This window comes from Aphelocoma coerulescens, chromosome 11, assembly GCF_041296385.1.
Source record: "Aphelocoma coerulescens isolate FSJ_1873_10779 chromosome 11, UR_Acoe_1.0, whole genome shotgun sequence".
In the NCBI taxonomy this organism is placed as follows: Eukaryota; Metazoa; Chordata; class Aves; order Passeriformes; family Corvidae; genus Aphelocoma; species Aphelocoma coerulescens.
In genome coordinates this window covers 1,396,948-1,411,700 of record NC_091025.1, presented here as the reverse complement: position 1 = coordinate 1,411,700, position 14,753 = coordinate 1,396,948, and the positions used below count along the sequence as shown (strand labels likewise).

General features: G+C 54.7%; 1 protein-coding gene across 7 annotated transcripts in view; it reads right to left on the bottom strand.

Moving 5' to 3' along the window:
* ANKRD11 (ankyrin repeat domain containing 11) overlaps positions 1 to 14,753 on the bottom strand; it is a 132,479-nt gene that overhangs the window by 18,206 nt on the left and 99,520 nt on the right. For all 7 annotated transcript variants that reach the window (XM_069027213.1, XM_069027215.1, XM_069027210.1 and 4 more), the window contains one exon: positions 7,571 to 7,709. In XM_069027213.1, the coding sequence (XP_068883314.1) occupies positions 7,571 to 7,709 (139 nt within the window). The remainder of the gene's footprint in view (positions 1 to 7,570; positions 7,710 to 14,753) is intronic.

Genomic DNA, 14,753 nt, shown 5'->3' with positions numbered 1-14,753 from the left:
GACCTGGAGCAACCTGGTGTGATGACTTACCCTTAAGGGTGGGTTGTCACACCTGGTCCAGTGGAAGGTGTCCCTGCCCGTGGCAGGGGGTGGAGATGAGCTTTAAGCTCCCTTCCAACCCAAAGCATCCCAGGATTCTGTGATTCTATGGCTCCAGTGCTGGCACCCCAGTGTGGGCAGTGTGGCAGCCCCTGGCTCCCTGAGTGGCACAATCCTCAGGCAATGTGGAGGGACCACATAAGCAAGATCCTGCAGTGGGTCTGAAACACAAGCAGGAGGATGGAGATGGAGCTGCTTCCAGCACCCACTTCCCATCCTGAGCCTCAGCTGGGTGAGAATCCCACCTGGCACTAGGCTGGCTCTCCTGGCCCTGGCTGGTCCCAGGCTCACAGAGCTGCACATGTGTTATTTCAGCCCAGAGGATTTTACTCAGAATCAGATTTTCAGCAGATTTAAAGGCGTCCCTGCCCAGAGATCTCCACTCGCCGGCTCCTGCGGGCTGCTCCTGTGCCTCCAATTAACTGCGCCTCTGCAACTCCTTGCAGCAACATGGAGCAACTGGAGAGAAACTCTCCCAGTGTTATCCACCTCAGCTGACAGAAAAAAAGCTGATTTCACACTAAAATCCCTTTAGCAAGCACAGACCCCAACAATACGGGGGGGGTGTGCAGGCAGGGAGCCCCCAGTGCCGATCGGCAGCGGCGGTGGCTGGACCGTGCACACAGATCCCAGCGGGAGGAGGACCACGGCAGCCCACGGATGCTCCATGAGCCCAGGATGAGCCACACCTCCATGCAGCTATTTTTAAAGCAGCTCGTTTGCTGCTTGCTTCAGCCCTTCTGCAAACCTCCCGAGCATCAGCCCTGGTTTAATTCGGGGATCCTGCTCGGCTCTTCCCTCACGCTGACGCCAGCAGGAACCGCGTGCGCAGGCTTAAAGGGGAAAGCAGGAGCTGAGCCGGGAACTGCTCCTGCCTTTCACCACACGGAGCCCGAGAGGCTGCAAAGGCAGACAGGAGCAGATCCCCAGGACAAAGGGGTTTGAGCATTAGCTTGAGGGTGGTTCTCGTGCCCACACGAGACTCTGGACAGTGCTGCAATGGGGAGCACAAATCCAGGGCTGCTGGAAGTGCCTTGGCAACTCCACAGGAATCCCAGGGCAGATTGAACGGGATTCAGTGTTGCTGGGCTGGCTCTGTGTGCAGACACAGGCTGAACCCAGCCTCAGGTGAAACAGAGGGGCAGGGAAGGCAGGAGAGCAGGGCGGTGATGGAAAACCTCTCGGAGGTTTCTCCAGCGCACGGTGGGACGCGTGCAGGTCGTGGGGAGGCCGGAGCCACGCGGCTCCTCGCTCCCCACGCACGCAGCACACCCCGTAACGCAGAGAGCATCTGCTCCCACTGCTCGGCATGACAACGCACGCTCGGAAGGTGGAACCCTGAGGAAAAACACCATTTCCAAAGAGCGGCTCGCGCCGAACGTCTCGGTGCCGCGCGGCCACGCCGAGCGCCGGCTCACCGGCAAGAGGGGCTTTGCAACCGCTGCTGTGCCAAGCGAGCACGACCAGGAGATCAATAGGAATAAATTAGAGCGGCACAGACAGCAACAGAGACTGCACTGCACCCCCGGGAGAGCACGCGGGCTCCGCTCCCCCCAGCCCGGCCCAGCCTGCGTAAGAGTGACTCATTCCTGCTGCAGAACTTGGAGGGCATAAAACGTTTTGGAGCATGTCGGCTCAAAGCAGGGAAGAGCAGGTCCAGCCCAGCACCATGGGCTGGGGATGCACTCCCAGGCTCACAGGGCACCTGCAATGTGGGCCGATGATTCAGAAGGTGAAAGGCTGACAGCAGCACGGTCCCACCACGTGCCAGAGCTCTGGGGCACTCCAGAACTGAAGGACAGGCTGAGGGGAAGGCTGGAGGTGGCAGGAGCGGCGTGGAAAGGGAAGCAGCACCGTGGCACAGGTGGACAAACAACAGAGGGCAGCAGGACAGGCCAGGACACTCGGTGGTGAAGAGCTCAGTGAGGAGGGTGAGCAGGAGACCCCTGGAATGCAGAGGAACACGGCTCGGGTTGGAGGGACACACTGGCAGCAGGGGGTCATGGGCACGCTGCAGAGCCAACGGACCAGGGGCACAGCCAGGAGGTGATTTGGTTTATCAATCCAGTTACAAATAGGAAAACAAGAGGAAAAGCAAGGTCTGCCTTGACAGAAGGCACCCTAAGCTGCTCCCATACGGCAGGGAGCTTGTTCCCAACCTGAAGGATGGAGAACCAGCGCCTCATCCCACACTGGGAAGGATGGTGGAGACCTTGGCTGTGAGTCAGGAGCAGAGGAAAGGTGCCAGAAGGAACAAGCCCCTTTATAACCATGTCAGGTCATTGTGTGCAGCTGAGCCCACCATCCCCACTACTCAGCTGGGCTCCTGGGGATGAGGATCTGCAGGGCCCGACCCCACTGGCTGCAGAATTTTAAAGTATGATTTGACTGGAGAGGTTTAATGCTATGTGACAGCCTGTGATCCAAATCCAGGTGTTCTCCCTACACTTGTAGGCCAGACCCCCCAGCTGTGCCCCGATGTGTAAAAGCAGCTCCTCCACAGAGTGGCCACTGGCTCCCAAAATGCTGCGAGAGGAGCCCAGAGGCTTCATCAGAAACAACAATATCCATGTTAAAAGTGAATAATTCAGAGCAAGACCAATTTTTAAGTCAGACTGTTCATTTCCCACGAAATAGAAAGAGCTGGAGGAGGGAGGACGGGGGAGGAAGGCTCTGGCCAAGCCCTCCCCTCCCGGAGCTGGGGCCAGGACACTCTGCAGACAGCACTGATAAAAGCTCTTGTATTAAGGAAAAAGCCATCATTGATAGATTTTTGGTTCACAGAGACACAGCACACTGCAACCTCTCCCTCTGCATGTTAAGGAGGTGATGAGGGGGGAGGAGGGAGATTTATGGCAGCTCCCGTCATAAAACGACCTGGTTTTCTGCGCAGCCCTTCCCAGATGGCTGCTGCACACGGGGAGTTTCTCAGGGTGATCTGAAGGCTGGTGTGTGCCAGGCTCTCCACACTGTACTGGCATTATAGAGCCCAGCTAGGAAGGGAGAAGCTCTGACATTCACTCTCTCCCTGGTTGCTAGGTGAGAACAGTTTCTTACTATTTTAGTAAAAGGATTGAAATGACACAAGCAAAGAAAGCCCTGCTGCAGCGCAGCCCCTGCGAGCCCCAGCTGCACACACCGGAGCGCAGCCAGGCACAGGAACGGCACAAACACCACTGTGGGATGCAGATGCCTTTTTTAATAAGCCAGCAATTTGCTTCTCACGGATTCCCTCACCAGCCTCGCCGACTTGGGACTAACGAGCCCGTTCCCGAGCCCGTTCCCATGCCGTGCCGCTCCAAACGCTCCAGCATTAGGCAAGCAGCAGCCGGCTCCGGGAGAGGATGGTTTGGGTCAGCTGATTCATCAAGCATTTTCTAACCTACTAATTAGCGTCACGTAACAACCTCAGGGGATTAGAGAGACGGAGTTTGAAGCTCCAAGGCCGGCTCCTGCCAACCATATTCACACTGGCCCTCGGCCACCACAGCACCTCCCTGGCCGGCCACGAGCCCTGGAATCAGCCCTGGGCTCCTGGAGAGGTTGATGTGCACAGACCAGCTTGGAGAGCTGGTGGGGGTTTCCCTCTCCCTTATTCCTCCAGAAGCACCCAGGGAAGGAGATGGACACACAGGGAGAGAACTGGACAAAGAGGGAGGACTGGAACACACAGTGGGAGGGAGTTGGGCACCCAGTGAGGGACCCCCAGGGAGGGAGTGGGACGCCAAGGAGAGCAGGGCCCCCAGCACTGCTGAGGACCACCAGCTTTGACCCAGCCTCGCTCAGGCGCTGTGAGAGGCCAAAATTATCTCAGCGTGCTCTGAGATTTGTACTGAGCCCCAACTCTCCCTGCTGATGACAAAAGGCCTGGAAACCACAGCTGTACCTCGAGCCAAGGGACTCAGGTGAGAGCGTGACATCCAGCTGAGGAAACCATCCGCAGGAGGAGCGGGCACACGGCATTCTGCACTCCGTGCATCTCGCAGCTGCTCTCCACCAGCGTTACCTGTCCCACTCCGCAGCGAGGGACCTGTTGCTGCGGATCCATCCCGTCAGAGCCCGCGGGAGGTGGGGAGTGCCCGGCCCCACGCCGGCAGTCTGGTGCCGTTGAGTCAGCCGTGACTCAGCCGTGGCTCAGCGCCGCAGCCACGGCACCTCTGCGCCAGCCGCCCGTGCCCACCTCTCCTGCCAGGTGCCTTCCCAGCAGGACTGTTCCCATCTCCCTGCTGCTCCCTCTCCACGTGTTAGTTAATACCACAATTATCCAATATTCCCGGGTTTGAAGCCCCCTCCCAGCGCGGCGCAGGGCCGGGGAGCCGCGCGGAGCCTCGCACACTGCTGGAGCTGCTGGGAGGAAAGCTGGCTGTGCTCGTTTGGCAGCTGCCAGGCAGCACGTAGGCTCTGGGCAGCGCCTGTGGATGTGGGGAGATGCCACACGACGGAAGGAGAAGGAAGGAGGAGAAGTCAGAGGCACAGAGATGCTGCTCCCACAGTGCTGGAGCTGTAACATGCACAGTCTGGAGGCTCATGGCTCGATGCCATTTTTTTTTTCCTAAAGACAGTTTATTTAGTTAACTCTGAAGAACCCAAGAGCCAGAACTGTTGCTCTAGAAACCATTTTGAGGGAGATTATTTTAAAAGATTTAGCTCTGAACTAACCGTACCCAAACCATGCGCTCAGCACAGTGCTGGCCAGTAACGCCTCCGGGAGCCCACACAACAGAATCCCAGAATGGTTAGGGTTGGAAGGGACATTAAAGCTCATCTTGTCCCACCCCTGCCATGGGCAGGGACACCTTCCACTGTCCCAGGCTGCTCCAAGCCCCAATGTCCAGCCTGGCCTTGGGCACTGCCAGGGATCCAGGGGCAGCCACAGCTGCTCTGGGCACCCTGTGCCAGGGCCTGCCCACCCTCCCAGGAAGGAATTCTTTCCCAGTATCCCATCTGCCCCCAAACTGTCCTGCAGCACCAGCTGCTGACCCACCCCTGGCCAGGGTGGGTTTTGCTACCTTTCCATGGGAGACAAACCCACCTCTGATGTTTCTCACCCCACACATGGAGCACCTACGTCAAGGCTGAGCCAGAGCCATCCGGGGAAAAAAGCAACACACAGCGTGCTAAGGAAAATGAGTCACTGCAACACATCAGGATGAGGATCCACGCTATTGTTTAAACATTTGAACAGGAGAAAAATACCCCACTAGAAGCAAAGAGAGAGCTCTGCTAGCTCCCAGCTCCCACGTCCTTACAGCTGAATTCCACGTGGCCGTGGAATATCCTGGCACACGCCCTCATGCACACACAGCAGCCCATGGACACAGCCTGGGAAGCATGACCACGTTACATAAACCACCCGGGGTCAGCCAGCAGCGATGGTGCAATCCCGCTGCTCCGAGCGCTGGGAGCAAAGCTGAGGAGCAGAACAAGCAGCAGCCGCCTCCCCCTCCTGCAGGAACGTGGGGTGGGCGCACAGCAGCCTTTGTTCCAAACAAAAGCCTGTCCTGCATGTCACACGTGTGTCCTCAGCCAGGTGCCACTGATGGCACCAGCTCAGACTGGGGGAGACCCCTCCACCCCCAGAACGTGCAGCTTCTGCACACCACAAACACGTCTGTACCTGCCTCTACCTTGAGCCAGGCCAAGGACCAGACAGGCTTGAAACACCCTGCAGTTGCAATGGGGTGATGCAAGAGCAGAGCAAGGTGCCAGGAAGTCTTTTCCCATCTCCAGCATCTGATTCCTGGAGTAAATGATGTCAGGGAACAGAAACAGGCTCCTGCTAAGCACCAGTCTGACTGTGTACATCGATCTGCAGCTCCCTGCTGGGATCTCCAACCCAGTGGCTGAGTCACTTCCTCCCCAGTCCCCACCAAACAGGTTGTTAAGACTCGCCTGCACCTTCCACACACCTTCCCAGAGTTTGTGAGAGCCCACTTTGTCTTTAAATGTGTCTCTGAGTGCCATGACCCCCCTCCAGGTCTCCTCTGGGAGCTGGGCTGCCACTGCCCCTCAGCTCACCCACTTCCCCAGGAAGGATGAGCTCTGGAGAGGAAGGGGAAGAGCTCTGCAGAGGAAGGAGAAGACGTGTCCGGAGGTAAGAGTCACGCAGCTGCAGAAAGCAGAGGGGTAACGGGGGAGCCCCTGGGCAGGGGGGTCCCATGGGCTGCTGCTCCCACCCAGCAGCCGCAGCCTCTCCCAGCAGCTCTCCCTGCTCTCCTCTGCATTTGGTTTCCTTCTCGCTGCTGCCAGCGCAAATGTTTCCAACATCTCTGCAGCCAGAGAGCGAGCGGAGCCCTGGGAAAAGCAGATCCCTGCCGTGACGTTCCAGCTGTCACGAGGGTCAGACAGCCCTGCAGCCAGCTTGGGCTCCAACTCGCAACCCAGTATTGAACGTGGAACAAACACCCTTGACAAAGAGCAGCTCCAGCTCTGGTTAATCAGCTTTGCCTGGCCCCGGCCACCCTCGCCAAGGTGACACTCCAAGGGAGACACCAAAGCAACCCAAAACTCTGCAAACAGCCAACACACTTTAGACAATTAACGAATGTTTGGAAACTTTCTCCCCAGACAGGGAGTTCAGGAACACAAACCCATGGAAACACTGGGCCAGCCTCAGGACACGTCACCGCCGCATGTCCCTGCCCATGGAACAGCCCTCACTGCTGCAGTGGCACTCCTGGCCCTTCCAAATCTGCGCTCCCAACTCCTGAGCCAGAGGAGACTCATCCCACATCATCCCATCTCCCAGGCTCACCACAGAGCACAACCAAATACAGCCTTTGTACCATTTTCAAGCATATTCCCAACTTTTAGCCTGTTCTATCTCTTTACACAATCACTGAGCTTTACCTGACCAGAACTATTTCCAAACGCAGATTTCCCAGGAATGTACAGGAAGGACCCACACAAACCTCTGCCCAGAAATCCACAGCTCAGCCCCTCACAACCAAACAACACAATTTTCTCCATGCCAAAGCTTTGTGACAGCTCTTCCCAACTGCTAACAAATCCAACAGCCCATCCAGGAGCCTCATGCACCAGCCACTCTTCTGCTACAAGACTGACCTGCTTGACCAGATTCTACTTGTTGGTTTTCTTTTAAAGACTATTCATCTTTATTCCCTTATTTTCCAAGTTCTCACAAGCAGGCCCTGCTCCATGGCTTGTCCCAGCCACAGTTCCTGAACTGGGATAGTCAGAAACAAGGAGAACAGACAAGAGCTGAAGGAAAGGGGTCCCTCACACAGCCATGGCTTGGTCCACCTAAAAACATCCCTAAGAACAGATGTGCACGTGTGGAGCAGAGCAGTCATCCCATCCAGCCCCTCGTCCACATGCCTCTTCCTTCAATTAAAAAATACAGGGAATTTGATACAACACTTCCCTACGGATTGGCTGCACACTGGATCCTGTCTGCTCCCCACCAGCCCCATCACCCAGGATCTGAGGGTGGAATGTGGCATTTGTGTACCTGTATCCGAGTCTTTTTGATCTCCATTTGTTCCAACAGTGAAAGGCAACTTGCGTTTGGTCGCTCGCTCTTTCACCTCTTTGCCGCCATCGCTCCGGTCCAACTTTGGAGTCTTGGTTAGAGAAACTTTATCTTTATCCTGGAAAGAGAAGAGACCAGATCAACAGGAGCCTTACCCAGACTGTGCTCACCTGATTCCCCAAATCCTGCACTGGCCTCATGCAACATCCCTTCCCTTTCTGCTGCTGATTTCCAGCATCAGGGTTTGCCAACGCAGCCTCCACCAAGATCTAAAGCTCTACCACCACCAGAGAAGAGCCAGGCCAATCAAGGCTGCTGCATGGTGCCAAATCCCAACCAATTCATGTGACAAATGAATTGTTTGTGTGAGGCTGAGGATGCACCTGGCTGTGGGCACAGAGGGAAGGCAGGCTGGGATAGGGGAACCTGAGGAATTCCAAATGCAACCACACGACAAGAATGACCCATTCCTGCTTTGTGTCAGTCCTGTTTGTTCGGGCTGGTTTGGATTTCAATGTGAAGCAGAAATGCTGTGAACTGCTCGGAAGCAGGAAGAGATTTTGAAGGAACGTCCTGAGCAAGTTACAGATACTGAGACAGATGAGATTTTTCATGTGACCAGGGAGAGCTGGTTCCCAGCTCAAACTCCAGGAGTCCAGTGTGCTGGGACTGCACAGCCTGAGGTCATGCCCTGTGTTTTTTGTGTGTGAGGAACAGGATTGCTTTAAGTGAGCAGTTCTGGACTGACCACTGCACCCCTGGCCGAACAACAAGGGCAGCACAAGCGGCTTTGTCACAGATCTGATTTCAACAACCCAGCAAAACCCAGACTCTGCGCTTTGGAGGCAGAGTGAGATTAAGTACAAGAACCTCAGTACAGGAAATCATGCCAGAGCGTGGCTGGAAGCTCAGACGAGCCAGCCTAAGAGCATTCCCTTGTTTAGAGAGGCACAGTCCCGCTGTCTGGCCCTGGCAGCTCCCTGGCAGGTGGCCCCGGTGCCAGCAGTCACAGGACTGCGGCGTCACCGTCATCGTGTGCATTGCTCCTTCCTCTTTCCGTGTCTGCCTGGAGCCCACACTTCACCCACAGCAGAAAGAGAAGCCCCTGACTCGCCCCAGGGGGATGTGTTTGCACATCCCTGCGCCACAGGCAGCGTGACAGCCCTGGGGCCGCCCTCCAGCGAGGATGAAGGAAATGGGTTGGGGAATCCCTTTTTTGGTAAAGCAAGAGAAACAAACCTGCCTGACAGGGCTCTGTGGTGGGAGGCAGCCAAGGCACGCTCGGAGCCCCAGGAAGGGCAGCTCTGCTTGAGAGCAGCCGGCGAGCACTGGCCCCGGAGCGACGGGACAGAGCCCCCACAGCCAAAATAAACACTCCAGCATTTCCTTTAAACCCTCCAGATTGAAAAGCTTTTGACTTATGTTTTCTGAGGTGAACAAAAATAGTTTGGAATAACAAATGATGCCACTTCTACTGCTCTGAGGTGGCGGTGAGGCCAGGGAGCTCCCACCACCTGCCAGGAATGTCATGTTGTGAGCAGGTACCCTAGTCTGTCCTAGTTCTATGATTCTATGAAATAGTTTATCAAAAGGATAAATAAAATGTGTATGTTTTCTGAATAAAAGTCACCAAATAAATAATGCACCTTGTCCCACAGTGGCCATTCACATCCTGAACTTTTCCTTATATCTACTTGAATGAAAGGCATCTCTGAACACTGAAGACATGAGTCTGTGAGGTTCCTGCCGGGTGAAGCAGTCAGGGCACCAAGGCTGTATGAGTTCAAGAAGCATCTGGATGATGCTCTTAGACACACAGCTGGATTAATGCTGCCTGGGATCTCTGTGCACTCAGGAGTGAGAAAAAGGGCAAGACAGGTAAAAATGCAGCTCATTCTAGAAGTTTGAATCATGGAATTGTTTGGGTAGGAAGGCACCTTAAAGCTCATCCAGCCCTACCCCCTGCCATGGGCAGGGACACCTTCCACAAGCCCAGGTTGCTCCAAGCCCCAATGTCCAACCTGGCCTTGGACACTCCCAAGGATCCAGGACCCACAGCTGCTCTGGGCACCCTGTGCCAGGGCCTCCCCACCCTCACAGGGAAGGATTTTTCCCTGATATCCCATCTGTCAGTTTAAAGCCATAGTCATTGCCACGTTGCTAAGATCTCTGTGTTGAAGGAGAGACAGAGTAGAGGAATGATGACAAAACCCTTCTCAGAGCAGAGGGTGAGCCCAGCGTGGCCCTGGCAGTGTCCGTGTGAATCCCGGCGCCGGGCACGCTCGGGCAGCGCCTCCTTTGCCTCCGCCCCAACGCTCGGAGCTGCTGATCCCGTCAGTTCAGCACAATTAAATACCAGGAGCCAAGGAAGCGGCGGCAGCTTTGAAGATTAATTCGTACAGTAGCACAACGATAACCTTTTCTACTAATTGGAGCAAGGAAGATCCAGACTTTGCTTCCCCCTGGAAAGCAGCGACCTGCTGGGGATGCCTGCAGCAGCGGGTAGAACGTCAAGGCAGTTGGAGAGTCCAGCTCCTGAGAGTTTTCATTTTCTTATTTTAAGCTTTACTTCCTTAATTATTTCCAATTTTGTAATGAAGAATGTTGTCCTTTACTCGAGTAAAACCTTGTTTCATTTTTAGGTCTTCTCATGTTTAAAGTAAGCTCAGACTCATTGGAATCAGGTTTCACAAATGGAACAAATCCAAATTAGAATCACAAAATCCTGGAATGGTTTGGGTTGGAAGAGACCTCAAAGCTCATCTCATCCCAACCCTTTTTGCCACGGGCAGGGACACCTTCCACTAGATCAGGCTGCTCAGAGCCCCATCCAACCTGGCCTTGACATTGCAGAGCAACTTGTATGAACATCCCTGTGCAAGAGCTGGGGCTCTCCAAGGCCGGGACAGGAGTTTGGGGATGGGGAGGAGTCGAGAGCTCAGCAGCAGCAACAAGTTCCCCTTTGCAGGTGCTAATAAAAGCTGCTTTGGCAAAGGGCTGTCAGCAGCCATGAGCAGAAAAAATCCCCTCCTGACACATCACACTTGCAGTAAGAGTTGCACTATGAGTAACTGAGCCCACCTTGAGCTACTCCTGCAAAAGTGAAAAGATGCATCACGAGTCGCTCTCAGCCGCTGTGGTTGGAGCACAAACCCACCAGGAACTGGCCCCAGCAGCCACCCAGAGCAAGCTGCTGCAGGGTGGGGATGGAAGGGCTTCTCCCATCAGCACCACAGACCCTGACATCAATCTGCTCAGGGCATTTGTGACACATGAGCGGGCCAAAGGCCAATTCTCAGAGCAGAAACAATCCTGTGGGGTTTTCTGATGCAGATTTCTGCAAGACAGAGACATTTAGATGGGGCTCTGAGCACCCTGACCTAGTGGAAGGGATGAGATGAGCTTTAAGGTCCCTTCCAGCCCAAATCAGTCCATGATTCTACGATTTACAAAGGCATGCAAAGGAATCCGTATTTCCAGCCCCGTCACCTCGCTCCAACAGAGCCTGACTCGCAGCCCAGTGCTTATGCAGAGACTTGCACTGCCAGCCTTGGAAATCCCCAAAGCCCTTTGTTCTCCAAAACGAGCTCCAAGCATTTCAGGTTGTGATGTCAGTAAAAATTAGGCAGCAATGAACAAAACCAGCACGGGCAGCCTGGGAGGAGAAGCCCAGGAAGGCTCCAAGGCTGGTGCCCTGGGCGATGCCCCACATCAGACTCCCGCTGCGGGCAAACAACCCACACTGCAAAAAGCAAATGCTGCCACAGAGGGACTTTCCCTGCACCAGAGGGTCTGTCCTGGCTGTGCCAGCGAGAAGGGAGAAGGGGCAGAAGATTCCCACCCTGCATCACAAAAAGGAATGGGCGCAGTTTTACCCAGAAAGCAACTGGATGTGGTGAAAACCAAACAATTCCCTAAATCTGGGCCCCCCATAGCCTTCCCAAAGCCAGAGTACAACACACACACATGAAGTTCCAGAAAGTCTGAATTTGTGTTGTTATCAATGCTGCAATAAAACATGTGGAGCATGGAGGTGACTGGAGCTGAAGCCCCGTTCCTGTGAGCCTCAGGCATTGAAGTTTGTAAGAAATATGACCCTGTGATGAGCACGGGTTGATTAACTTCACTGAAGTGTCATCTCTTCAGTCACCCAGATACTCCTGCAGGTTTCACACTCCGCTGAGTGACTCTGTGCTGCACACAGAGCCCAGCACTCACTCATCCAGTCTGGAAAGCCCTGACAGCACAACAGATTTCATGAAGAACTGAAAAATAAGGACCACGTTTCCCTTCTCTGAAAAGGGGAGAAGGGGAAGGAGAAAAACCTCAAGTTTTTTTAACCTGTGCCAGCTCCTACAAGCAAAAACCAGGGTAAGTGCTGTTCTGCTTGGTGTTCACTGCAGCAAAAATGCACTTTTGACTATGCAAGAGGGAGCATTTCCCCACAAGAAGGCAAAGGCTGTGCCGAGCACACGGTGTAACCATGCAGCCACGCCAGGCCAGGCCCACCAGGAAATGCTTCTGACAACTGACATAACCCTTGCTGTGGTGCTCTGTTCAGCCTAAGTCATGAGTAATCTCCTGCTATGGGGATCTGTGGATCTAAACCAGAAAGGAGAATTATTCATATATGGCATGCAGATTTCTACAAAAGCCTTCAGGCTAAAGGGAGCAGGAGGAGCCCAGGGGCTGCCAGCGCCCGCCCCGGGCAGGCTTGTGCAGCCTTATAAGGGCTCCACTAACCTCGGGAGAAACGGCTCCTCATCCAACACCACAGAGCATCCAGCGCCCTCAGACACGCTCTTTAAACCACTTCACTCTCAGGGCTGCATCCCACCAGTTCCTAAGTCCCTCCTGTGGGGGGGCAGGGAGCAGAGAGCCAGGAGTTCCCTCCTATAATGAGCTCTACTACTGCCAGGCAGCAGCTCACAGCCTCTTCCTCAAAGCAGGAGCCCTCTGGAACAGGGCAGCTCCCCTGAGAGCCTGCTACGTGATCAAGCACGGAACTCAGGTTCAAAAGTTGGTGATTCCAGAATCCTGCAGTGAGAAGGGACCTCAAAACTCATCTCGTTCCACCCCCTGCCATGGGCAGGAACACCTTCCACACACCAGGTTGCTCCAAGTCCCGTCCAACCTGGCCTTGGACACTTCCAAGGATCCAGGGGCAGCCACAGCTTCTCTGGGCACCCTGTGCCAGGGCCTGCCCACCCTCACAGGGAAGAATTTCTTCCCAATATCCCATCTAAACCTCTCCTCCTTCAGCTCAAGGCCAGCCCCTTGTCCTCTGTGGTACTCAGCCCGCTGCAGCACCAGGACCCCCCTCCACCTGCCAGAGCTGCAGAGCCTAGGCATGCAAAGCCTGTTTCATGCTAAATCAACTATCAATATTAAGGTCACCTTAAGAGGAAAACACTTGGTTGGCATCACTTTGCCATGCTCTCCCTGTGCCCATGGTGGGTCCCTGTGCACGACCCAGGCTCTGCCCTTCCTCTCCAGCCTCGAAGGGAAGCCGAGCCAAGTCCCAGCTCGGGCCTTTGAAAGTGTTGACAAAGGCAAGATAAATGCAAGGCAGTGGTTGCTGACAGGCAGGTACAACAGTGTCTGCAGGGAGGAGGTCGAAGTGCTTTTCCCCTGAGTCACTGCTCCAGCTCAGCTTCAGAATTAACCAGAAACAGGGCAAAAGCCACTCGGGCTGGAGCTCAGCTCAGCCCCTGCAAGACAAGAGCCTGTGAGCGTCTCCTCTGTTGCAAAAGCCAGAATTAAAGGAGCAGGAACTCTGCCCTGTCCCCTCTCAGTGCCACTCCGGGCAGGCCTGTGCCTCTGAATGGGAGGCAGGAATTGTGTCCTAGTTCTTTAGCCAGCGGGAGATAACTCCGCTTCCCGGCGTGCCCCGCGCCGCTCGACAAACCTGCTCTGTAAATAACACGCAGCCTTTAAGCTGCTGGGAGTGGATGAAATAAAATGGGAGCTGATTCATATTCCAACTGATCCTCTCCCTCCCCAAGCACCTGCGCCAGCATTAAGCTTCTTACCCAGCGCAGACCCAGCCTGTATTTACATATCCTGCACTGCTGGGCACAGCCTCCTTTGCCAGGGTAAATGCTGGCATCTTCCCCATGCTACCGGGCAGCTGTTCCCCCTCCAACACCCCTAATCCCAGATTTTGCCCCCTCCTAGAAGCCCCACGCTGCACCCACAACACTCCTGCACCGACCTGCACGTGCAGTGACACAGAAAGGGGAACGTGGCAGATGCCACCGAGGTGCTCCACAACCAAATCCTGCCTGGGATTTTCCTGTTGGTTATTTTGCATTTTCCCCATTTTGTCAATAACAAGAGCTCAGTCATGTGAGGACTTACTGCCATCAGTGGGGTGGGATTGCCGGGGAAGTGACGGAGCTGGGGCTCACCGTGCTCAGCTTCAGCTCCTGGGGCCTGGCAAAAACTCCCAGGAGAATGCTGAGAAACTGAGCAGGGAGATGAAAGAGAAGTGGATGAGATTTGTTCCTTAGCAGAACTCAGTAGATGTAGGTTTTCATGTTTATTTAAAAGTAACATTTGCACACCATTTTCTGCACAGCTATTGACTGGAAATGACTGATACTGAGAAGGGGGGAAAAGCTGAATGAGAGGAGGCTGAGCTCACAGCTAGAGCAAAACAGGATGAAGAGGAGAAGTGTGAAGGTAAACTCAGATTTCATCTCAGTAGTTTCACCTAAGCCACACCAAAAACCAGACAACACCTCAAATCAACCCTCAGAAGCAGCAACTTCAGCAGAGCAACTCCCAGGCTGAGCCTGGTCCAGCTGTGCTGCTGGGAAAAGCCAGACCAGCTGAGCTGACAAGGACCTGGATTTCCATCCAGAGGAGGAGAAGCTCCTCCCTCACCCAGCACACACTTGCACCATCACCACATCACTTAGGTCTTCCACAGCTTAGTGCAGAAACCCCTAAAACACACAGAACTTGCAAAAGAGAATATTCCAAAGCATCCCCTGTCGCTCGGCTGACTCAGGTCCAGGTGGGAACAGCACTTCCTGGGAAGGACTGCAGCCACAGGAAAACAAACCCAACCCCATCAGCTGGCAGAGCAGCAACACACCCATGTAAATCCTGGGATAAGAGCCCAGGGCAACCTCCTGCCACGTCAAATGCTGCCATG